This window comes from Aulonocara stuartgranti (genome assembly GCF_965226115.1).
Source record: "Aulonocara stuartgranti genome assembly, chromosome: 7".
In the NCBI taxonomy this organism is placed as follows: Eukaryota; Metazoa; Chordata; class Actinopteri; order Cichliformes; family Cichlidae; genus Aulonocara; species Aulonocara stuartgranti.
The window spans coordinates 48,015,280-48,041,236 of NC_138945.1; the positions used below are offsets into that span (position 1 = coordinate 48,015,280).

Here is a 25,957-nt window from a genome sequence, read left to right on the forward strand (position 1 = left end):
CAAATTTTTTCTTGAGACCTGACGATGTCCTAAAATGTACACCGTAGTGCTCACTTACATCTGGACGAGAATTTCCCTAAAATTTGAACAACATTACATCAAAAATGTTATTCTTTCAATACCCTCTATACCGCATATTTATATTTGGTGTCCACAGCTGTGAGTTGTTTTGGTAGAGAATTCATGTTCCCCTTAACTTAGTTTTTTTTCCCCAGAACCATCAATTATTCAATTATTTGTACTTTTTGCCAGTAAACTGGCCAGCATAGCTACATACATTCATTAACGAATTTGTACTTGCTGTTTCTTGTTTTGATTTCTATTATTATGTCTTATAGCTCATAAACGGCTTATAGCCACACTTTGTGTAAATATTTGAATATAGAATATATGAAAGTTTATCATTCTGAATTAAATGACCAAAAAAAACCTTTTTTTCCCCCCTATTTTTTTGTGATGCCGTAGTACTTAATATACAGAGTGTATTAAAAAAGAATGGTCCAATTTCAAAGTATAATTGAAAGTGTTTTACAAACAATGGCATTACCTGCTTAGAATTATCAACCATTTTACAGGGAGTGCAGAATTATTAGGCAAATGAGTATTTTGTCCACATCATCCTCTTCATGCATGTTGTCTTACTTCAAGCTGTATCGAAAGCCTACTACCAATTAAGCATATTAGGTGATGTGCATCTCTGTAATGAGAAGGGGTGTGGTCTAATGACATCAACACCCTATATCAGGTGTGCATAATTATTAGGCAACTCCCTTTCCTTTGGCAAAATGGGTCAAAAGAAGGACTTGACAGGCTCAGAAAAGTCAAAAATAGTGAGATATCTTGCAGAGGGATGCAGCAGTCTCAAAATTGCAAAGCTTCTGAAGCGTGATCATCGAACAATCAAGCGTTTCATTCAAAATAGTCAACAGGGTCGCAAGAAGCGTGTGGAAAAACCAAGGCGCAAAATAACTGCCCATGAACTGAGAAAAGTCAAGCGTGCAGCTGCCAAGATGCCACTTTCCACCAGTTTGGCCATATTTCAGAGCTGCAACATCACTGGAGTGCCCAAAAGCACAAGGTGTGCAATACTCAGAGACATGGCCAAGGTAAGAAAGGCTGAAAGACGACCGCCACTGAACAAGACACACAAGCTGAAACGTCAAGACTGGGCCAAGAAATATCTCAAGACTGGTTTTTCTAAGGTTTTATGGACTGATGAAATGAGAGTGAGTCTTGATGGGCCAGATGGATGGGCCCGTGGCTGGATTGGTAAAGGGCAGAGAGCTCCAGTCCGACTCAGACGCCAGCAAGGTGGAGGTGGAGTACTGGTTTGGGCTGGTATTATCAAAGATGAGCTTGTGGGGCCTTTTCGGGTTGAGGATGGAGTCAAGCTCAACTCCCAGTCCTACTGCCAGTTTCTGGAAGACACCTTCTTCAAGCAGTGGTACAGGAAGAAGTCTGCATCCTTCAAGAAAAACATGATTTTCATGCAGGACAATGCTCCATCACACGCGTCCAAGTACTCCACAGCGTGGCTGGCAAGAAAGGGTATAAAAGAAGAAAAACTAATGACATGGCCACCTTGTTCACCTGATCTGAACCCCATTGAGAACCTGTGGTCCATCATCAAATGTGAGATTTACAAGGAGGGAAAACAGTACACCTCTCTGAACAGTGTCTGGGAGGCTGTGGTTGCTGCTGCACGCAATGTCGATGGTGAACAGATCAAAACACTGACAGAATCCATGGATGGCAGGCTTTTGAGTGTCCTTGCAAAGAAAGGTGGCTATATTGGTCGCTGATTTGTTTTTGTTTTGTTTTTGAATGTCAGAAATGTATATTTGTGAATGTGGAGATGTTATATTGGTGTCACTGGTAAAAATAAATAATTGAAATGGGTATATATTTGTTTTTTTGTTAAGTTGCCTAATAATTATGCACAGTAATAGTCACCTGCACACACAGATATCCCCCTAAAATAGCTAAAACTAAAAACAAACTAAAAACTACTTCCAAAAACATTCAGCTTTGATATTAATGAGTTTTTTGGGTTCATTGAGAACATGGTTGTTGTTCAATAATAAAATTATTCCTCAAAAATACAACTTGCCTAATAATTCTGCACTCCCTGTATGCTCAGTCCTGGTTTTCAGTTAACTGGACATACATTTATTCCTCTGGCTGTGGTATGGGGCCTCTCTTCAAGTGTTCTTGGCTTCGCTAAATGTTTATTAGAAGTTAATTTTCTTAACCATAGAAATCATTCTGAGATCATCCACTTCCAGGTCTTTTGGTCTTGCTGAGCTGGGCAGCGCATTTATTCTTTTTAAGAAGGAACCAGACTCCATATCCTGAAGTTGTTTTTTTTTTCTATCTCTGTAACAGGTTTATTTTGTTTTTTTCAACCAAATGATGGCCTCCTCATAATTTCATACTGTATTTAGAGTGCCTCTGACATGATACCAAATACACGTTAAACACTTGAACTCTACTCCAGATCTTTTACCTGATTAATTCATCACAGAATGATCAGGGCCTCATCTGGTCAGAAAACTGCTGTCAGTCAATCATGCAATTAGTTTTGTGCCTCTGAAAATGGGGGACTGTGTATAAAAATGTCTCTAAAATAGTTAATCAGATAATAAGACCTTGCTTTACAGCTGAATTGCTTAATTGCTGGAACAAACTGTAGTGGTGCACAGAGACAAAATCACAACAACAACAACAAAAAATCATAAAACATGTGTACAGAAACATACAGCAGATGACATACTGTATGTGGTCTCTCATAATTCAGTTAGATTTTAGTGACATTTTCAAAAAAGAAAAAGAATTAAAAAAAACACACAGGGACCACATTTAGATTTCATATATTTTAATTGATGATCACCAGGCTGTTTCCCCTTTTACAATGAATCTGCAGTAGTTCTAGTTTTACCAGTTAGATTTAAAGAGACAGAGAGATATTGAATATTGCGCTGCGGAAGAAACCATAAATTTAATACAATGCAAAAAATAAAAAATAAAAATAAAAATAAGAGAGAGAGACAGAAAGAGAGAGAAAGAAAGAATCAAATAGAACTACCAGTACAGTGTCTTTTTTTTACAACATGTTAATAGGGCAAGCAATAAAAGCACAGCCCAGTTTTATATTAGGTCAGTACCAGTTAAGACAATTAGCTTTTTTTTTCAAATATACTTCTTTAAAATAGCATTGTATTTTTTTCATTATAATTATTATTGTTATTATTATTTCAATGTTAAACAAGTACATTCAGGATATAACTAAATAAATCACATGCAGAAAGATTAGATGGACAGATGACACCATACGTTGATTGTGATCATTTTAATGCAGGAGATGAAATCGAACTGAAAGATGCACTTTTTTTTCTTTCCATATCTTATCAGCGTTTTGTGTAGCTTCAGCTGTTTTTGATCATCCCGTCACATAAAACTGCCTAAAATAAACAAGATTCGCTTCTTCGTTGTATCTTTCAGATTTGCTCTTTCCAGAGCGATATGTACAAATCTGTGTACAGCACACAAGTGTGCGTGTAGCATTTTATTGAGTTTATCAATTTTATTAATGGTGTTTTGAGTCTGCATGTGTTTCAAGTCATTTTCAGGAAAAGGAAAAAGTTGCAGCTGCAGTTAGTACTATGTTACTGTGTTACTGTTAATATGTTGCTTGTGGGATCTCAGTTTCTTTCTTGAACCTTCCTCTTTCTTTGGAACAGAACTGAGACTGCAGTATCTGCTCGCCTTCTGCACGCCGTTACATTTATTTCTGTCTAAGTTGGTGTGAATGTTTTTTTTGTATTTGCATTTTTTCTTTGTTTTTGTCTATTGTTTTTGATCCAGCAACATTCATATGGTAGTACCAACTCTACATTCAGAAAAATAGATCTCCTGTATAGTGCATTCAGCTTCTGTATAGCAATACAGTTCAGTATTGAGTGATTCACAGCGTTCTACTTAATGCCTCAGGAAAAAAATCTCAAGGCCGGGTATTTGGAATCTGCCAACTTAAAAACATTATTCAAAGACAGTACAACAAATCAGACCATCCATAAAATCTGATTCGCACATTTAATAAAAAGCTTCTTCCTGCTTTGATCCCAGCTCATACAGCATCGAAAGGAGAAGTGAAAAGGACTTTTTGCTTGCTTGATCGGTTCACAGACATTTAAACATGTCTTCAGGGGAGTCATTTTAAAACCTTCATGCTAGGCTGGATATGTACTTGTGCGTACGCAGATGTTTGATATACAACCTGCATCAAACTCAGAGATTCTCTGCAGGTGTGATTTGTTTTAAAAGAAAGGAAAAACACACAGAAGCCATGTCTGCCTCTGAAACAACACAAGCATGGGATGCATATCAAGGCTTGTACAGTGCATAATGGATGAGGGCTATGATGAAAAGAAAAGGAAAACAACATTCAGTGGCAGCTGTGTGAGTTCGCCATCTTTGATTTTAAAACTAAAGTAGAGCGGGCAGAACAGCGAGGCATTGGAAGATGAGGTATAAAGTAAGGAGTCTTATGAGCAGCAAGATATTGGCACTGGTCCCAGGCTAGCCCGAGGTGATGACGCGGTCTAGCCTTAGTTTCTTCCGTGTATTGAATCCAATTGAGGTAAAGGACTGACTAAAGTTTAGCTGTGAAAGCTTTTAATAGCAACATCCTGACAAAAAGGACTTTTTGGGAATCAAAACCAGCCATGCGTCCTCCATCCTGGCCCTCCTTTTTAGCTTTAAATCAGCCAACAAAAGAAACATAACAAAACAACAAAAAAACATAAAATATTTCTTGATTTTATATCTCAAACAAAGAGCAAATTAACCTCTGAAAAGTAAATCGGAATTGGATTTGCTTTGCAGCACCAAATTTAAAGGTTAAATTGTGAATATCTTTTAAAAAACGTGCATATAAATTAGGAAATGAAACATGGCCCAATGTGAATATGAGCTGCTCTCGAGTCTGGCTGTAAACAAGCAGAAAGACCTTTCACAGTGAACTCACAGAAAACTCGCCTACAAAACCAAAACCATGCTGCAATTAAAAACAGCTACTCAGAGCGTACTGTATACTCAAGCACACAAAAAACTACTTCTAAAACATTCCTACAGTATATCTGTGACCATAACCCACATTCATGCTCATTCTCTCTCTCTCTCTCTCTCTCTCTCTCTATATATATATATATATATATATATATATATATATATATATATATATATATATATATATATATATATATATATATATATATATATTTTACTGTGACTAACATCAGGCAATTGCTTCATGTTGATCTCGTCCCTCGCTATTAGCAAGCTCAGTCTGGAGGAACGTCCTGTACATAGTTTAATTTATATTATTGAAAACTTCCTCTCTGCTACTACACAAACTCTCTGTGCTTCGACTTCAAACAGCGCCCCATCCCCGCCTCAGAAAAGTGCATTGCTATTTGGTGCAACACGTTGCTCTCAGACATTCATATTGGTTAGAAAGTAGTATTTTGATATGAGGATTTAATGCTTGGCTTGAATTATACGGTTCCAAAGTTTGAGCAGTGGGAGAGTACTATATCGCAGTGCAATTTACAACTTTAGTGTATGAAGAGATTGGTCCTCAGTTTTAAAGTTTTCTACTTGGTTTCTTTCTTTTTTTTTTCTGACTCTGCTTCAAAATGGCTGACATGTCCATAAAACATCCTCCGCTCTCTAAAGGCACGTGAAAGAAGCCTCCTGTAACATGTTTTTGTTGTGAAAAGTACCCCCCTCCTTAATAAATAGAAATACTGCAGTTCCCGCTGGCATATCGTTACCACTGAAGGGACGAGCAGGCAAGCTTTCGTTGCTACATTTGCCACAGGTCACTGCTTGCTGTTGTGTTTTTTTCTTTCCCATCCCTTTGTGATACTAACGGAGACGGTACATTGTAGCTAAACAGGAGGAAATGACAAGAATTAAACCCTCTCACTTAAAACGCTGCGTTCGCCTCAGGATCAAATCATCACAAAATATATAATTTATTCAACAGAAACTCTGTGTTGATATGAAACATTAATCTTATATGCATACTGGAGTACACAGAACCAACAAAGACTGTGATAAAGACTTAAAGAAGAACACCCAGCAGAGATGTGATTACTGTAGAAACGTCGTCCCTTTTGCCTGGCGCCTACTGAAATCACTTGAGCGCAGACAGCCAAACAGTGTAGTAGTCTATCCACACTATACTGCATTTCACACTTGAAAGGCCAGCTAAAGAAAGGTTTAACCCTACGCAGTTCTCTCCAGAAGAGTCCGAGCTAAAACACAAGCAACATGCACCAGCTAAGCTGTGAGAGCCAGAAGAAGAAAGAGTTTTCCAGGCACCTCCTAAAACTTCACCACAAATCACAAGAAGGAACTTTTTTGTTGTTTTGTTACATAACATCAATTTATGCCGTTATCGAGTTAATCAAAACACTACTGTAGCATGAGCTGAATTGCAAAGGATGCATTTTGCTGTGTACGCCGATGGAAAAGAAAGGTTCGGATTAAGAAACGAAAGCTTTTCTAGTCTTATAAAAACACTTTGCGTATGATCTTAAGAAATAATTGATCACGGATTCGTTTAGACACCATTTTGGAGATGATGAGAATTCCTAGTTCAGTAGTGTTTTGGCACTTGTTTTGACCACTTGGAGGTCTAACTTTGCAATGTAATTTGAGTCACCTTTGTAAGAGCTACACATGACTAATCTTGATCTTTAACTGTGGCATTATTATTCCTTTGTGGGATAATGATCTATGTTTATCTGTCAGGTGTAAATATGTTTTTGAAAAGTATTTAAATTTGTTCCACAACTGCTAGCGCTTCTATAAGAAATGTGTAAGGGCAGACATTTAACTCACAGAAGAAAACAAATATAAAAAGTACGGTATTATTTGCGAGATAGCCCCACTATCACAAAGCATATACCCAGAATTTTGACTAACAGAATCTAGTGTATTGAGGACTGCAGCAAATGGGTCTGAGACTGGTACCATGAGAGAATGAGAAGCTTTGAAGAAGCAGAGTACTGTTCGCTCTCGCTCTAACGTCATGATGAAGAGGGAGGGGTTGTTGGCGGCGGGAAAAGCGGAGCGGTGCCCTCGAAGCTCAGAACTCGATCTTGCAGGCGGGGAAGGACTCATCCTGCATGACTACGGTGCTGCTGGAGGCCAGAACCATGATGTTCAGGTCCTGCTGCCTCTCGTGCGTCTGCTGATACCATTCCCGGGTCACCTCTGTGTCATGGGTCGGGATCAGAGTAACCTGACAGAGATATAACAAAAGGAAATGAGAGGCGAGCTGGCAGGAAGGGAGTAGGACAGATTGATTTGGAGAGGACTCTGGAGTCAGAATTTGTACAGGTCCAATGGCTAGTGTTTTAACTAACAGTACATAGTCTCCAAACCATTCTCCAGACAGATCTACCTGCCAGAGATGTCTTATATCATCAATGCTGTTCATACGTGCCACAGGGCCACTGACTGTATAAGACAGCATCCAAACCGAAAGTACTACTATTGATCCACTCAGTTACGCTCTGCACTCTTCTATTTTTGACTGACTGAGCCTCTACCTCTAAAACAGTTCTTATAATTCAATTCAATTCAATTTTAGTGATATAGCGCCAAATCACAACAACAGTCACCTCAAGGCAGACTCTGAAATACAAAAAAGAACAACAGGAAACCCTTTTCTTAGAAATACAATAGACGTGATATAAATTTTATTAGCATATTAAAGATACTCCCTCTATATCACCCTTCTGCCTCTTATGGATGCATCATATATTGCTTAGAATTTGGATGAGAAAAGGTGTCCAAAAAATGGAGATTTGTACGTGGATAGTAATCTTCTGACAATTAACCAGTAATCTCAGATATATGAGTTTTGTCAAAAATATTTTCAAAAACATGCAATTAAAACATCTGATATCATCAAAATATAGGCAATGTGAGCTGCCATGATGCCATCTTGGGTACTCTATTCTTCACAATAAGAACAGCCTTGTTTGCTGCATAGTGGTGAATCCAGTACTGACATGTGTGACAGAATACAGATGAAAGGGAGCGGGGACGGGGACGCTTTAAAACCAAATACTTAATCTATTCAAACTAGAACAAAACTGTTAACATACAAACTGCTGATGAGGAATTATATTGCACCAGTGAACATTTCTAACACATGTGTCAAATGTTTGAGGGAAAAGCCACTCTCTTTCACTGTGTATGGGACTATCCTAAATTACAACTATGCTCGAAAGCAGTTGTTTAAATTTTATCAACTGTAAATTTAAAGATTCGCTATCAGGCAATAAATGTACATATTTGGTAAATAACCCAAAATTTTTACTGTCTTAATTAATTTTGGACTGCAGTAGAACAGGAGGCCAAAACTGGATTTACCAACAATACATGCATGAGTCAAAGAAATGGCACGGCACTCTGACGGAAAGACTGACTTAGATAACAAGAGGAAGAGCAGGAGACTTTAAAACACTGTGGAAAACTTTAGCTGAATTCCTTGGTCGTCAAGGTGCACAGTTATTTTTAAAGTGCTCTGTTGCCGAGTGTGTGTTTTCTTAAATATGTTTAGTTCATAAACCATGTGAGCCAAAAGCTCAGGCTTCAGATTGCTCTAAATGCTCAATAGCCTTAATAGGGTCATGTTGTGCACACCATAGACAGCGTATAAGGTGGACATGGCTATCATGACATCGCCAATCGGTTTCTTAAGTCCAGTGAGTTGGGAGGAGCAGCTAATCAGAAGAAAGTTGGCTTAAAAGGAAATGAGGTAAAACAGCTTTTTTTAGACAGTAGGTTAATTGAGGGGCTGCACCAATTAACCCCTGAATTTATCTCACACAATTAACTGTGTGAGATAAATAAGGTTTACTTTGAGCTGTGACTCACACAAAGCTACTCTTATAGGAATATAAGAAAGGAGTCGGAAATGAAAATAGCAAACGTTTAATTTTTTTATTACAATTTGATAATTGATAATGTGCTCACTTGAGCTATAGCTGTCTTTTCTTTAGAGACAAGAATGACGTTCTAGTTATATTTGCTGCTGTGGGCCACAAGGTCAAGTAAATGTACACATTAGGTGCTCTGCAGGATACAGTGAAGTCATCAGCCTTATTATGATTATTATCCTTTTAGCTCAGATGTCTACCAACTTCTTTAATAAGAAAGTGTTGATTCCATGATTGCCATGGTTTCCCAAAGTAATGAATCTATGCTGTGCACTTCATATATGTAATCCAGCGGTCCCCAACCTTTTTTGCGCCACAGACTGGTTTATGTCCGACAATATTTTCACGGGCCGGCCTTTAAGGTGTTGCGGGTAAATACAGCAAAATAAAACTAGTACCGGTACCAGAAAAAGAACATTTATTCATAACACATGGTAAAAGACCCAGGGAAACAGTTAATGATAAAAACGATTTAAAAAATAACGATAAAAACGATAAAAACCCTGAAAACCATAAATTTCACACCCGAGCCTCAACTCTTGCTGATGTAATCTATCCATATATTATAGAGTACATATATTATAGTCATAGAAAACGTGAGAAAATATCAAAAGAGAACAAGATGCTGAAGCTAAGGCAGCGAGGGGGCAAATACCTGCAAATTGGAGCCCCACTGAGCTTTGCCTTCCAGCAGGGCATCCAGGACTCCACGGCTAGGCTCTCCACTGCTTGGGTCATTCCCACTCACAACGTAGTATGCAGCCCGCACTCTCTTGAAGAATTCCTGGTCCACATTCTTGGCACTGCAGTGGTTGGGCACATAGGCCAGGTCAACATAGACAGGTGGTCCAGGGGGGACAGTCGAACTGGATTTCTGGGCGTTATTACCTGGAAGTGATCAAGGATACAAAATAAGAATTCAAATATTAAAAATGACTTTCCTGAAAATGCACAAAGGAATAAGCGCTTTCATCAAGTGAGATAATTATCTAATTCATTCATATGACGAAATTATTTTTGTTTGGATTTTTAAATGTGATCCGATTGGGACCTGAACATTCTCCATTTTGTTTGAAGTGCTAATGTTATCACCACCTGAGGAGTTATCGCTTGAAGTGATTTTTCTTAGAAAAGCTTTGTAAGTAATGAGTTCTATTGTTATACAATCAACCTTGATGTCACTGTTTTGTGTGCAACAGCCATAGACTTAAAATTCAAGACAAACATAGCCAATAATTTTTCAGCTGTGAAGCCTCAATTTGAGCATTTTTGCCTTTGTCACTTTGGCTTTTTGAAAGCAGATGCTACAGGTCTGACGAAGCTTGCCCTGCTTAATCATTCTTTTTACTCTGATGAAGGCATACAAAATGAAAAATATGAACATCATGTTTCATGGACCCCTTCTGGCCATTATAAATAATACAGGTTAAAGGAACCTTTTCACTGGCATCACTTTTCAGACCCAGAAGCTATTTCCATCAAACAGTAATACAGCAGGTAAATAAGTATTAAAAAAATCATAAATTTTCTAAGAAAAGAGGTGCAGAAAGGCATGGAAAGTCACGACACCTACTGAAATCTATCAGTAATTAGATAATGAGCTCTCTCAAGACCTTAACCTTATTGAAGAGTTGTCCAAGAGCCAAGGAGTACTTGTGGAGCGTTACAGAAAGACCTGGAATCAGCAGGTACAATTGTTTCAAAGAAAACAATAAGTAATGTATTCAACCGCCATGGCCTGTATCATGGCAATGGAGTCACACAAGACTCCATTGCTGAAGAAATGTTAATGCATGTTAAAGCACATTTCAAGTTTGCTGAACAACATTTAGACAAGTCTGTGAAATACTGGAAGGATTCAGTCTGGCTAGATGAGACCAAAACTGAAGTCTTTAGATGCCACGATATATGGAGATCAAAAGTCACTGCATTTCACCAAAAAACATCATACCAACAGTGAAGTCTGGAGGTGGGAGGTGAAATCTGTTTTTTAGCATACAGTACTGCTTCATATAACAGAAGGAAGGATAAATGGGAAAATGTGCCAAGATATTCTAGGTATAAATCTGCTGCCATCTACCAGGATGATGAAGATGAAACAAGTGAGAACATTTTAGCAAGACTGTGCGTGTGTGGATTGGATGGGCTGTTACTGACGTCTGGTGATAATTTTATGTCAATAGCACCTTTAGAAGTTTCTTTACTTGGAAAATTGGTGACTTGTTCGATGCTTATTTTACCTGCTGTAAATGTGCAAAGTTCTTAAAGTGCTCCTTCTGAATATGCATTACACAGTAAAGTGAAGGTCAAATATCTAGGGGCAATAATGATAATAACAGCTCTCCTGATTAAATTTGGTTTTCCAAAAGCTTAGTGTTACCGAATGTTAATGATTAACCTCACCTGAACTGCTCTTGATGCCATTGACCAAGCCTTTCCCAGGGTTGAGGATCTCGCTCCTTGAACCATGGGTTTCAGACATTTTGATGAGCCTGGAGCTTCTGTCTGTGTCCTTCCTCCTGAGGGAGGCTGATCGCGGCGAGGCAGAGTCCTTAGACTGTTTCACTGGAGTAGAAGACCTCTTCCTGACTTCCCCCTTTCGAGCAGGAGAGGCTGACTTGGGTTTCCCCTTTCTCAGGCCCTTGGTGGTCTTGTGCTCCTTCTTGAGAATTTTCTCTGTACTGCTGTGATCATTGAGAAGAGCCTCTGGATCCACCATGCACACATCTGGGTGAGGTGGGTGGGGTAGAGGGTCCTTCATCGGAGCGGGAAGGGGATCGTGAGTCTTCTGAGATGACCGTGGTGATGAAGGATGGTGGCCACCACCAGCTCCAGATAATTTGTCCACCGGCAGATGCTCAGCATCTTCGTCTGAGTCCAGATTTCCCTCTGCCGTTATTGATGGACACTCCTCAGTTTCTGGAGGGACATCAGAGTCGGACTGTGACGGCAATGACTCGCTCACTGATGTCGGTGGTGTCTCCTCACCAGCTAAAGTCACAGCCAAACCAGATGACATTGCACCAGGCAGCTGGCCTTGTCCCTGTCCAGCATCTCCATGGTGACTCTGAGCATGGTGGCGCCTCTGCTTGTGTGACCTCCTTTTCACAGAGTGCTGCTCTTGATCATCCTCACCCCCTTCCTGGGAGTGGCCACTGCCACAATCAACTTCACCCTCATCACTGGAGAGCTGGTGAGGGCTGGGGTTGATGAAGGATGGAGAAAGTTCGCCTTTGCGATGTTTGTATTCACAGGAGGAGAATCCTGGCGGGGATTCAGAGGAGGAAGTTGCTCCAGTGTTCAAATCCGAAGGGCGATCAGTCTTTACATCTCCTTTGCTGGATGTTTCTGTGTGGTACGTGTCTTTTGAGGTACTGTGGGCACTTGCCATCCACTCCATTCCTTCCTCATCATCATCACCATAACCTGGAGGGGGGGCACTTGGAAAGTCGTCCGGCCTTTGTAGAAGCTCCCAATCAGATATACTGCTCTTTCTCCTTACCTCTAATCTCTCAGACGGCATCTCCAATAAGCTTTTCTCCTCCGCTATTTCGGCCTCCCTTTGTTTCCCATCTTCTACCTTTTCACTCAGTTTGGGATCACAAGTTACTTTTTTCTCCTCTGTGATGTCTTTAATGCTCTTTTCCTCTGGTTTCTTTTCTTCTATTACCTGTTTGAATTCAGTGTCTTTCATTTTGTCTGCCTTTTCATCTTTTTCACTTGATTCTTTTTCTGACACCTTGGCATCATCCTTTAGTGGTGCAGTATCCCCAGCACTCTTTTCTTCTTTTACCTGCGATTGTTTCTCTTTCACCTCTTCTGATTTGGGCAGGTCTGTTACGGCACATGAGGTTTTGGTAGTGTCAGTGTCACTCACCGGAGTGACCGATGCTGCCTGTTGAGCTGTTTCCACCGTTGCATCAGGTTTAGACACAGCGGTTGCAGAGGTAATGGCGACTGTCTTTGTTTCTTCAGAGGATGTTGTACTCTGTGCGACACATGATTCAGTTATTAATGAGAAAGTCTGTTTTTGCTCAGCTACTTGGATTTTTTGACATTCGATACGACACGGTAGGGTGCCATCCTCCATTTCAAGGGTATCAGGTTCCTTCTCTTGGGACTGTTTGTCAGAAGAGTCAGCCCTTTGGAGGGGAGAGACATCAAAGCGTGCTTCTGATGTGGATGAACTCTCCTTAACGTCTCCTGTAGTTTGTAAAAATGGTGCTGTTGTGGATGCTTTTAACACAGGTTCAAGCATATGAAAGCTGTCAGTAGAAGATTTTGCGTCTGGCTTTACAGAACTACTTTGATCTTCTGGCTGCTTGGCAGTAGTAGACAAGCCTGGAGATGATGGTTTGCTCTCTGCAAACTGACTGGGCAAGGACTCTTTTGTTTCAGGTTTTGTCATTACCTCCATGTACTCGTCTCTTTGAAACCCTCCAAAGCAGGAACTTGTTGACGCTGCCGCAGTTGATGGTTCCTCTTTGGCCAAAGATACTTCAGAGGTTGATAATTTATAAGGTTCATCTTTGCCTCCCAGCTTTTGGCTCAGATGGGTAGACCCTGAATATGAATAACTGTACGATGTTGAGGAGTACGTCGAAGCGGAGTATGTTAAGCTTGTGTATGGGCAAGGTGATGAGGTAGAGTCCTCGTGTTTTTCTGTGATACCAGAAGTACGCCTCACATCTTGACTTCCTTCTTGGACATCTCTTTGGCTTAAATACTTATCCTCACTTTGCTGGGAGGCATCTGAGAGCACAAGGGTGTCTTTCCTGTCATCCTTCAATGCTACTCCATTCTCTTCACTGTAGTAACTCTCATACCTACTATGTCCAATATCAGCATAGCTACCTGTTAGCGGTGAGGATGGACTGGACGTAGGCTTTGACATAGAATCAGTTTGGTCTGTTGCCAAAGAGCTGCCAGTTAAGCTACTCGTGGATGTCGGATGACAGGTTTCCTTTGATGAAAGACTTGACTCTGGTGATGGAGACTCTTTATCTTCAACTCCTTTTTTTGATTCTAGTACATCAGATGAAGAAACACCCTCTGCTGACGACAACCTCCTCTTTGTGGATGGCTCAGGGGACAAATGCTTTTTGTCAGTATCCTCTAATTTTATTTCTTCAGTATGTTTGGGTGTAACTGTTGGAGCAACAGAGCTTTCATCTATTTTCTGCGCACACGTGTCTGTTGATGAAGTTGTTCTGCCTTCGTCTTTACTTGCTGCTTCAGGAGGTTTGGATGTGCTTGTATCTCTAGCAGTGGCCTCCTCTTTAATTGGTTTTGGTTCAGGTGCTTTTTTACTTACATCCTGGACTTCTTTATCCACGGCTTTAAAAGCTGAGGCATCATCAGGTGTCATCTTACATACAGTCTCCTCTTTAGTTGAGTCAGGGACCTGTGACTTTTTATTTGAGTCCTCTACCTCTGCTAACCCAGCACTGTCACCAGAGCTACGTCTGCACATTTCCTTCTCAGACTGTTCTCTCGCACCTTTTTCCATATCTATGTCACTTGACTCTTCCTCTTCTTCATCCTCCTCCTCATCCTCATCTTCATCTTCGTCATCATCAACGTTAAAATCCTCTCCCTCAACAAGTAATCTTTTGTCTATCAGGCTCTCTTTTCCTTCAGCACAACTTAAGGATTTAGATGTAGCAGAACTGCTAACTTCGCTATAATCAGATGCCAAAACATTATCATCAATTTCATGTCCTATAAATGTGGCCGAAGAGGGACTCCTTGAATCACTCGATGCATCCTCTCTCTCTAACACCGATGGCTGCTGAGGTAAAATGTCTTTTTCTGCAGGCGAGTACCGACCAGATGGAGATCCCTCTCTATGGTCGCAGGAGTCAGTTTTGTCTTTGAGTGACTCCTCAGATTTTTCTTTGTCTTTTTCTGTTGCTTCCTTTTCTCTGAATTCTCCAAAAGGTGAAGCAGTACCTGATGCTTGTTCACCAAGATCTGTCTGGCTCCATGAGGGAGAGGGTATTTCTTGTCTTACGCCTGCTGATTGAAGAGCAGCACTGCTGGACTCTAAATCACTTTCTACTGGTGCCTGTGTTTGAAAGGCTGCTGCAGCACCTTCCTTTATGTCATCTTTCTCTTTTTCTGACCTCTCTGGTTTGTCTTCTTTTGGAGTGAAAGAATAGGCCTCAGCAGCTTGAGACATTTTGTTGTCTTGCACCTCTAAAGCTGAAAAGCTTTTGTCAACATATGGTGTGTCTGCCCTTTCTTCTCTCTCACTCTCTTCCTCTTGGCCTTTCTCACGGTCTTCATATCTTGGGGAGTCACTTCGACTGTGGTGGCTGCTTCGCTCGCTCTCTGTGAGGGAAACTGGGCTGTAGTCGACTCTGCTGAATGAGAGAGGTTCTTCTTTGTACTGCTCATCCAGGAGGAACATGGCTCCTCCAGCTTCCGCCTGGCTTGATCTTCTGTTATCATCAATACAGATGTCAGAAGCATGATCAAAACCAAGAGAAACTTCTTGTGAGTCCAAATCGTGATCTCCTGGAATAGGTTTTTCATATGGATCGTACTTAGAGGCGCCAAAGCTGTGCTTCTCGTCTTCAAGCCTTCCACTGACAGTCTCCTCTGTGCTCAGTTTTTCACTTTCCACTTTTGCTGGGCCAGCCGTGCGTCTCACATGTTCAGAATCTTTGTCCAGCATAAAATACGAACAAGGTTGTGATAATCCCGGAGACGCCACCTCTCGTTCTCCTTCCATCTCTCTCTCTGTTTCTTTTACTGGTTTCTCATCCAGTTTTGTCTTCTCTGGAGCACTCTGGATTCCTGAGCTCACCTCAGCTGGCATCTGTTTCTCTTGATGTGGCATTTCCTCCACGCTAGATTGGCTTTCAGTACTTGAAAGTGTGTAGCTCATAGGTTGGCTGTCTGTGCTTGATATTGCTGACAGTGCTGGCTTTTTCTCAGATGAGTCTGACACTGGTTCTGTTTTGGCAGAGGTTGTCTCCTTTGATGTGGGAATATCAAAGGATGGCTCGGGCTTAGCGAGTGGTGCAGGTGTAGCTTCTATTTTTGCAATATTTTTGTCTGCTTCAAGGAAAAGCATGGACTCCTCTTTCCCAAACTCTTTGAAGTCCTCATCCATAGAGGGTTCCTGCATTGTAAGTGTAGGTATAATCACTGTGGGCTGTTGAGATGTAGGTGATTTTGTTTGATCACCCATCTGTACCGTTTGGGTTAAAGGCAAACCTGCAGAAGAGATGTCATGGTCAGATTTTCTAGGCTCCACTGACAAAGGTCTGGAACCTGCTCCTCCCATACAAATGTCTTCATCCTCTTCATCTTCTCTGTCTTCATCAGATGACTGAACCACAAATGCAGGTTTGTACTCTAACTTGGATGCCGATACTTCCTCTCCAGAGAGCACCAGAGCAGGTTGCTTAATGGTTTTGTCCATGTCCTTCTCCTGTAATTCCTCTTTCTCCCATTTCTCCTCTTTGGTGTGGTCTGCATCAGAGACATCTTGTTTTTCCTTCTCTGAGAGCTCATCGGTCTTTACGCTGGCAGAATCCTTTTCTTTAATCATCGTTTCGTCCTCTGCTGTCTCTTTCTTTTCTTCTGTGATGCCTTCAGATTCGTATGTGTATTCTTTTTCTTGCTCTTTTTCCATTTTCTGTTCTTTGCTCAGTTCCGCAACATGTGTATCATCTTTTTCTTTTCCCATCTTGTCTTCAACACCAATAATGACCCCTGATTCTATATCTTTTTCTTTTGTATCCTTTAAAATTTGGTCAGGAGATTTACAAACGTCATCTTTTACTGACGTTGCTGCCAAAGAGTCTGGCTGTTTTTCGACTGATGCAGCTCCAAAAATATCCTTCTTATCTGCTTCAGGACGCGTATCAGAGGTCACTCCATGTTTATCACTAATATCAAAAACATAATCTTTCTTAGTCTTCTCCTCTTCCAAGGGCTGGGTCTGTGAAAGACCTACTAGTTTTCCATCATCTTTCCTAGATTCTGGCTCAAGAGGGGAATCATCTTTTATTTCCTTCTCTTCTTTAGAAACTGTTGGAGTGTACACCTCCTTCTCCGGTTCCTGTTTGATAGATTCTGCATCACAAATGTGATGTTTGACCGTATCGATTGTTTCATCCTTAATGGTTTCAACTTTAGATGGTTCTGTTTTTTTTGCATCTGTGGGTTGCTCGTCAGTGGTGTCGGCTTCTTTCTCTTTTGTTGCATCACCCTTAACAGTTTCTTTATCCTTCAAATCTTCCAAAATAGCTTTGTGGTCATCAGTATCACTCTTCTCCTGCTCTTTAGGCTCCTGCTTTATTTTTTGTTTCTCAGAAATGTCACTTTTTTCCACAACTTTGTCATCCTCAGTGGGTTGAAAGTTGGTATCATCAGTGTCTTTTTCCTTCATCTCCTTTATGGGTGCCCCTTCAGAAATAATCTGTTCATCCTCTTTTTTAATATCTTTATCACAAGTTTCCTCCTTTGGTATTTCTTTTGCCTCTTCCTGGATGAGTTTTACATCTGATGGAGCATCTCTAAGTTCAGCCTCCTTTACCTCGTCTGTGAGGGACTTGACACCAGCTGTGTCTTTGGTTTCCTGCACTATGGAGGGTTTTGCATCAGAAATTACATCTTTAATAGCGTCTGTATCTTTTTCTTCTTTCTTGGTGGGTTCGATAGCAACACTATGATCCTGGATTGTCTCTTCTTCCTTGGACAGTTTGACAGTCAGCATTTCCTCCTCACGTGTCGTCTTCCTTTTTCCTTCTTCTGTGGCTGATTCCACAGCACAAATATCTTTACCATTTTCTCTGTCTTTTTCGTCCTGCGCTGCTGGTGTAGCACCAGCTACAACAATTTCTGTGCTTGTTTTGACAGGAGGAATCTCTTTGCTCATCATTGCATCCTCTTCCTCCATCTTGGCGGGTATGGCAGAAGGAGTTACGTCTTTACTCAATACTTGTTCCTTTTCTTCTTCTACAACTGGTTCGACGGTCTGAAGTGTTTTCTCTGTGTCTGCTTCAGTTGGTGTAGCTGAGAAACTATCGACTTTAGATACGGTCAGGTGATCTTTTTCCATCTCGGTAAGTTTAATGGTGGCAGCATCTTTACTTTCCTCTTGTTGCTTTTCTTCTTCACCTGCTGGTTTAACACCAGAAATTTCATCTATGCTTGTAAGTTTATCTTTTTCTTCTGCCAAGGTAGGTTTAATAGCAGGAGGAGTCTCATCTTTACATATGCCCTCCTTCTTCTCCTCTTCTACAGTGGGTGTGAAGATGTAAGCGTCGTCCATGTTTGTTGTTATATCTTTAGCCAGTTCCCTGGGAGCTGTGGTGTCATCACTCTCTTTTTTGTCCTTCTCTAGCTTTTCTGTGGCTGGTTTAGCCACAGAGTCATCTTTACACACTGTTGCATCCTTTTCTTCTGACTTGGTAAGGCTTGGTGTAATATCCATACTAATCTCTTGCCCCTTTTCTTCTTTTATAGTAATGGCTGATTCATCTTTTTTGCTAATACTGTCTTCTTCTTCTTTGCTGACTTTAGGAACAGTAATGTCAAAAATCTCTTTTTTCTCCTCTTTCTGCTCAACAGTAAAGGGCTTGGCAGCAGAAGAATCTATCTTATCCATCTCTTTTTCCTCTTTATTATCTTTGAAGACTTGACTAGTATCTAATGTTTCAGTCTCCTTTTTCTTCTCCATGAAAGGGAGATCTTCTTCCTTTCCCTCTTCCCCCATGTCTTCCTTCTCAGGCTTGATATCTGAAAGGTGGATTTCTTTGACTTCTTTTTCTTGAATCTTAAAAGTGCTACTATGAAGGGTGCCACTCTTTTCTGTCTCTTCCTTCTCCTCCATCAAAATCTTGCTATCAGACACATCCTCCTTTTTAACCTGTGTCTCCTTAACCTCACCTGTGGTTTTGAGGTCAAAATCATCTTTTTGTGTTTCGTCTTTCTGTTTCTGTTCATCTGTAAGTTTTTTGTCCTCAGGAGCATCAGTTTCTACCTCTACTTCTTGGGCCACTGGGGTGTAGTCTTTTTCTGGCTCCTTGTATTCATCTTTGATATCAACAGTCAATGTGTCCTTAGCCACTTCCTCTTTGACAGGTCTAGCATCAGAAGTATCATCTATCACTGCCTCTTTCTGTGTGTTCTCATCTGTGACAGATTTAATGGCTGAAATGTCTTCCTGAATGACAGATTCCTGCTTCTGTTCTTCCTTGATTTGTTCAGCATGTAAAGTATCGTCATTTTCCATTTCCCATTCTGCCTTGATGGTTTTAACTGCAGGTTTATCATCATGATCGTCATCATCTTTCTTGTTATCATCATCATCATCGTCCAGGAAACGACTCTCCCTGTCTGGAAATTTACCTGTTTCAGGCACTTTAGGTTCTTTCTCTGTGAGCCTGTCGTCAGATTCCAGTGAATTGCTCCCTAAAACTGGTAGTTGTACATCTGTTACAGGTTGTGCAACAACAGGTAAAGTTTCTGCCTGTTTTCCTTCATCTTTTGGCGCGAATGAAGCGTCTTTTTCTTGGTCTTTGATCACTGGAGCCTCTTTCATGTCTTTTTCAGATAATTTGTCCAAAGATTTTGCAGATTCTACTTCATGCTGATCTGCTTTCTGTTGATCAACCTCTGTCTCAGTTTTTGCATCACCTTTTGCGCCTTTTTTGTCCTCAGTTGTGGTCACTATATCGCCAAATTCCTCTTGCTTTTGCAGCTCCAAATCAGGGAGCTTCATCTTGTCTTCCACTGGTGACTGACGAAGTGGAGAGTGAGCTGCGCTTGAGGGTCCAGACTGCGGAGGAGAGGCCATTTTCACAGTGACATCATCTGGACTGAAGCAACGCTCTTCGCTCTCTGAAGTCACTGAGTCGGATCCGAAAGGTCTAGTAGGCACAACAGATGAAATGTCTTTAGGTGTAACTGCGTCAATATTTTCCTCTTCAACTGGTAGATGGTCAGGTTTGAGGTCTTGTAGAGACTTTTCAGGTGACCCCGAGCTAGCAACTTTTTCAATGTCTTTCTCTTTACCCTGCAACAATTGGGTTGAAGCGTAGCCCTCTTGGAGTTTTTCAAGTGAAATTTCAACATTAGGAGTTTGGTCTTCTTCCTCCTCCTCCTCCTCCTCTTCCTGAGTATCTACAACCTTAGCTGCCATTTGCACTTCTGCAACAGGAAGTTGTAGATCATCAGATGGAGACTTGGACTGTTTGTCTTCTTCCAAAGAAGGTGGTGAAAGAGTTCCTGCAGAAAGTGGCTGCTCTTTGCCTTGAGTAGAGTCAGGCGGAGTGGACAGGGGACCTGGAGTTTTAGGCGGCTCTTCAGATTGAGGTGCTGCAACGGATGCCACCGACTGATCTTCAGCGATAGATGTAGGAAAGGAGGATATTTTGTCGTACTCTGTTATGGATGTTGCAGAAGATACATGCTCTTCTTCTGCCAGAGGAGCAGTGATGATGTTGGTGAACACCGATACTTGCTCTTGCACACCTGGAATAAAACCTTTCTCTGTCATGGCTGCAGCTTGTATCTCCCTCATGCCGTGGATGTTTACAAATGAACCCGTCTGATCTGGAACAGAGATGTCGTAGGCACCGACGTCATACTGAAGATGTGGTATTCTCTCCTCTGCCTCCTCGTGAATCTCCTCATCAGAGATAGTCTGTTCTGTTTCAGAGTAACCAGGAATAGTTTCATCTTGGATGTAGGACATGGGTTCAGCTGCAGCAGCACCTTGAGCTACTGAGGTTATAGGAGCAGTAGCCCCTCCAACATGTGATAGGTAGCCTTCCTCCTCTTCTTCTTCTTCTTCTTCTTCCACTTTGACCTCAGTCAGAATTTCTGTGGTTTTGCTTTCATCCATATGTTCAGGTTTGATCTCTTCATCAGCTATTACATCTAAATCTTCCACCTCCTCCAGTTCAGCCTTCTCCACTGCCTCCTCCTCTTCCCTTGATGGAATCATCTGTTGCTCCTCTTTAGTCACAACCTTGGCTAAGAGAGTTTCTGACTTCTCCATTTCCTCTAGCTCGTGTTTTCTATCAAATGCTTCATCTTTTGCCTCCTTCCATTTTGACTCATCTTCCTCCTCTCCTATTCCCATGTCTTCTTCCACCTCCTCCTGTATTTTCTTTACAGCAGCTGGGGGCTCTTCCTCTTCTTCCTCATCCTCATCCTGAGTTTGTGCTCCCTCATCTTCAAACCTTTGAGCGTCTTCTAGTTCTCGCTCCTGAGTCACTTCCTTGTCTTCGTCTTTAGCTTCAGCTTTGAGTTCTGCGGCTGGTGCTTCCTTTTCAGGGGACTTTGTTCCAGGTGGGATTTCAGACACTTCTTCGTGTTTTCTTTTCTCTTCCGTTCCTGCTTGCGGCTCAGAAGAGACCTTATTGCTGTCCACCAGCTCTGCTGAAACCGTTTTAACTTGAGTCTTTTTAAGTTCTTCAAACTCCTTGGTGAGGTCTTCAGGTGTGGAGGGAACAGATGTTCCCTCAACAGCTCCATTTTCTACCGGTTCAGGTTGTATAACTTCAGGTTTGGACTCCTCTGCTTTGGGTTCAGCGGGTTCAACCTTCACCGTTTTGCTTTTGCCAGTTTTGGCTTTACTTGACACTTTAGCTTTATGTAATGTCTTCCTTACCTCTGGTGTAAGTGGTTTCAGGTCAGGCTTAGTAATTTTTCTTAGCTCAGGTTTGGATGAGTCCTTCTTCTTGTCATCCTTGAACTTTGCATCCTTCTTGTCATCTTTTTTGGCAGAGTCATCCTTCTTCACTTTCTTGATCTCCTTTTTTTCCTTGTCCTTTTTCTCATCCATCTTTGACACTCTTTCCTTGGAATGTTTTTTCAGTGATTTTTCTTTCATGATTTTTTTCTTCTCTGGCACTTCAGTTTTAGATTTTATAGTCTTAGTGGGCTTTTTCTCCTCTTTTTTCTCTGATATGTTTTCTTTCACAGAGTCACTCTTTGCCTCTGTGGTGGCTGACACATCATCCTGCCCCTCGACTTCTTTCTTTGGGGCCTTTGCAGTGGTCTTCGGAGAGGATTTGAGACTCTCTTTGCTATCCGTTCTTTGTTTTAACTTGGTTTGTTTTATAACAGAGGGAGGAGCTCCTGAGGCAATGTCCTTTTGTGTGGCAACAGGATAGCGCAAGAAGTCAAGGTGCTTTAATTTTTCAAGGCCCTCTAGGATCTTGTTTTGTGGCGCATTCCCGGGGAACAGCACCCTAATAATCTTTTCTGTAGGGCTGGCAGGAAGCCATACAACTAAGGCTGTGACTGAAGTCAGGTAGGGCACAGATATTTCTCCTTCTTTCCCGTTGGGCAGCACAATGCCAGTTTTGGCCTTGCTGTTGCCAGCCCACTTCTGCATTAAAAATTGCATCTCTTTACTGTCTTTGACAGGGTTGAGAATGTACATGTCTAACCGGCCCACTCCCATCTTGTGGAAAAGTGTAATGGGCTCAATGGTGTTGCTGACAACTCGAAAGAGAGGCTCCGGCTTGACGCCGAGTTTGTTAAGGTACTGCAAAGTAAGCGAGGCCTCTTCGATGCTACGTTTCACTTTAAGATTAGATTCTGGCATGCGAAGCTTCTCTGGCACGTTGAAGAACACAACACCTAGTTCAGGAGAAATCAGGTTCTTCATCCAGTCACTATAGTTGGTGGAGCCTTGTGACTGCTCCTCTTCCTGTTCTGCTATCTTCCTTTGAAGAAGCCCATTGATGCCCGGGAGATTGTCAGCGCCGATGTGTGTGAGGAGTATTGAGTCGATGCGGTCTAAGTGGCGGACCAGCTTCCAGAAGCAGGACTTTCGATCGGAGCCTCCATCCACTAAGATGTTGAAGCCATTCACAGCAAAGAGAGCAGAGTCTCCTCTTCCGCCCGGAAAGATGTAGCAGCATGGCTTGGAAAGTTTCAGGAAGCCTCCAGAAGTGGGAGGCTCCAGGAGGTCAAAAGGTGAAGGGACATCGACGGTTTCAGAGACGTACTCTGTGAACTCTGTGACACCCTCCATCTTGGGCAGAACAGGTTCAGGGTTTAGTTTGTATTCAAAGAACTCCCGCAGGGTCTGCTGCTGTCCCAGGGAGCTCCAGCCCACCTCCCCGCGGCAGGACACAGTAAGTGTAGCCTGCTGCTTGGGGGCTGATGTGCCCAGCAATTCACTGACCTGCAAGAAAGGCACACCCAGACATGTCTGAGTCAGTGATCATACGCATAGAAACAACATAAACTCTTATGTCAAGGGAAGAAATGACAAAAATGATATTTCAACTAAACGAACCACCAAAACTGCCTAAATAAATAAATAAATAAATAATACAGAAAATAAAAATAGGCAATTGGGGATTTCAGTTTTTAATTTGATTTTGTATTATTTTTGTGTTGTAATGAGATGCTTAGACAATGACTTGCTTAAAATTATTTAAAACTGAAGGTTCAGCTGTGTGTGCATGTATGCTGCTAATTGAAACAGACGGTAAGTCAGAGCATCCACACGAAAAAGTAAATAGTCCTGACTGACTGCACTATTTTCAGCTAGATTAGCTAAGCGCCACAGCTCTTCAGCAATCTCCCGACTAAAGGAAGTCATTTCTGCTGTGAGCCTGGCATTGATCAACAAAGGTGACACCATGGCACACTTTGAATGACAAGCCCTCATTTCCATAATGCAGAAATGCAAAAAGTGTAAAAAGAAATAAATAAACATCTAAGGAAGCAAACAGGAAACAAAGTGAAGGGTAAATAATTAGCAAACAAATACATTATAAAATACTTTATAATTAAAGTGAACTTATGATAAAACAAAGGCAAATAAATATAGAAGTAAATTATACAGATTTTTTAAATATAAATTAATAGACGACTTTATTTATTTATAGTGCTTTTTATTTAATAATCGATTGACTTATTTCTTCTTCCTCTTCTTTCGGCTGTTCCCTTTACGGGTGTCCTGTCACACTGCATGTCCTCCTTCATTACATCCATGAAGCTCTTCTAAGGTCTTCCTCTTTTCCTTCTACCTGTAAACTTCATCTTCAACATCCTTTGTCTGCACATGTCCAAATTACCGCAGCCTTGTGTCTCTAACTTTGTCTCCAAGCCGCTCAATCTGAAACGTCTCTCTCATTTCTAATCTTGTTCATCCAGGTACTACCCAATGAATATCTTAAGATTTTCAACTGCCACATCCAGCTTGGCCTCCTGTCTTTTCTTCAGTGTCACCATCTCCACACCATGCTTCATAGCAGGTCCCACTATCATCTCAATAAACCTCCCCTCTCACTCTTGCTGCTATCCGTCTGTCACAAATCACCCCTGACACTCGTTTCCACCCATCCAGTACCACAGTTCTTCTCTTGGCACCCTATCGTCTGCTTTCACTAGACCTCTAGTCCTTCTGTCTCCATCACCCTAACTTGCTGCACATCCTTTTCCTCTTCCTTACTGTACAGCCTAACATACAACTCACTACAAGCCTTTCTTTTTGTCACTTCTTTACACCTAGTCTCACTACTTTCTTCATCTCCCTAACTATCCGACTTTGTTTTGTTTTTTTGCTAATCTTTTCCTTTAACTTACTTCCTCATTCCACCACCAAGTCTTCTTCCTCTGTCCAGAAGATCATACACATCAAACACCTTCTTCACCTCTACAGCTGTGTTTTCCCAGTCATCTGGTAACTCGTCCCTACTACCCAGAGCCTGTCTGAACTCCTCTCTGAACTCTGTGCAACACCCTTCTATCTCACTTAATTAACATATTTATTTGTTTAATTTTATTTTGCGAGCTTTGATCTTTTTTAAAAACTGAACGTTTAGAAAGTTGGGACAGGAATACTTTCAATTCTCATCATCTTTTGTGAAATATACAGTTATACATATTGTTTGTCTTTGTAGTCATTTTACAACTGATAAAAATTTGCATTTGTCCTTTGAGAGTAAACAGTTTTTAACCACACACATAACTGTGAATGCAAAATCTGAATGTTGTTATTCGTTTCATTATTACCAAAGAACAGTAGATGGCTTACCCCAGGATCAGTAAAGACACGTGAAAAGGTCTGGGAGGTGAAAACACCAGTTTGAAGGAGGAGGGCACCGTGATCTGAGCTCTGCCCACTCAAGACCAGAAGCTTGTGTCCTGCTGAGTCTGTGACTAAAGACTGGATCTGGGACACACACAGAGGAACAAAGGACAGAGAGGGACAGAGGACAGTTAAAGGGGAGCCAACACAGCCAAGATAGATAGAGAAATACCTGCATTAGTGATAAATAAAGATTCACTTAAACTGTGTCAAGGTTAACAAGATTAAACATTAATGGCCTGATTTTTTTCACGCTTCTTTCCTTTCAAAAGGGACAAAAAGATAATGCCGAATACTTGATTTAAGCAACTGAAATAATTTATTTTGTGTCATAGAAAGTCATAGAAACAACTCAAATTTGTGTGCAATAAAGAGATGAACGTAACTGAGGAAGGTAAAATAATTAGGTAAAATAGGACTGCTAAACACAGATGAACTCACTATAAGCATCTCCTTTTCTCACATCAATAAACGTAAACCAGCAAAGAACAGCAATTCAGAACATGCTGCTCTTACCTCTGATAAAACAGTGCCTTCTGAAGGGTTGACGAGCACTACGGTCTCTAAGACATCACTCCTGTGGTGGAGAGTCCTTTGTCCTGAAAGAGAAGATGGAAAACCTTTTAAAAAAAATTTTTAATGTAACAAATCTGAAGAAAGGTTATGGAGGCCCAAAAGGTCGAATGAGGTAAACGACTTGATCGAAACTGCTGGCAGACATTCAGCCATCTGGTTTGAAGACATCCTGTTTGGATTGCATCCAGACCTGATCTGGAAAACCTCTTTGAGTCAGAGAGATTTACTGTACTGCATTCTCCACTATATGTGGGGCAGTCCCTTTATAGAGACAGGCAAC

The 25,957-nt window shown here is 41.2% G+C and overlaps 1 protein-coding gene across 1 annotated transcript; it reads right to left on the minus strand.

The window, feature by feature from the left end:
* Window positions 1-5,221: 5,221 nt before the first annotated feature.
* On the minus strand, window positions 5,222-25,700 carry map1ab (microtubule-associated protein 1Ab). The gene is made up of 5 exons (XM_082540825.1): window positions 25,618-25,700; window positions 25,048-25,185; window positions 11,424-23,184; window positions 9,676-9,908; window positions 5,222-7,312 (listed from the first exon to the last, which is right to left on the minus strand). The coding sequence occupies exons 3-5, from the start codon at window positions 23,029-23,031 to the stop codon at window positions 7,157-7,159; spliced, it is 11,997 nt and encodes a 3,998-aa protein (XP_082396951.1). The 5' UTR covers window positions 23,032-23,184; window positions 25,048-25,185; window positions 25,618-25,700; the 3' UTR covers window positions 5,222-7,156.
* Window positions 25,701-25,957: the final 257 nt, after the last annotated feature.

Coding starts and splice junctions, on each gene's coding strand:
- map1ab (XM_082540825.1), bottom strand. CDS start 23,031: ATGGAGGGTGTCACAGAGTTCACAGAGTACGTCTCTGAAACCGTCGAT. Junction 9,909..11,423: donor TGGCATCAAGAGCAGTTCAG/GTGAGGTTAATC, acceptor GATCACTTCCAG/GTAATAACGCCCAGAAATCC. Junction 7,313..9,675: donor AGTGGGGCTCCAATTTGCAG/GTATTTGCCCCC, acceptor TATCTCTGTCAG/GTTACTCTGATCCCGACCCA.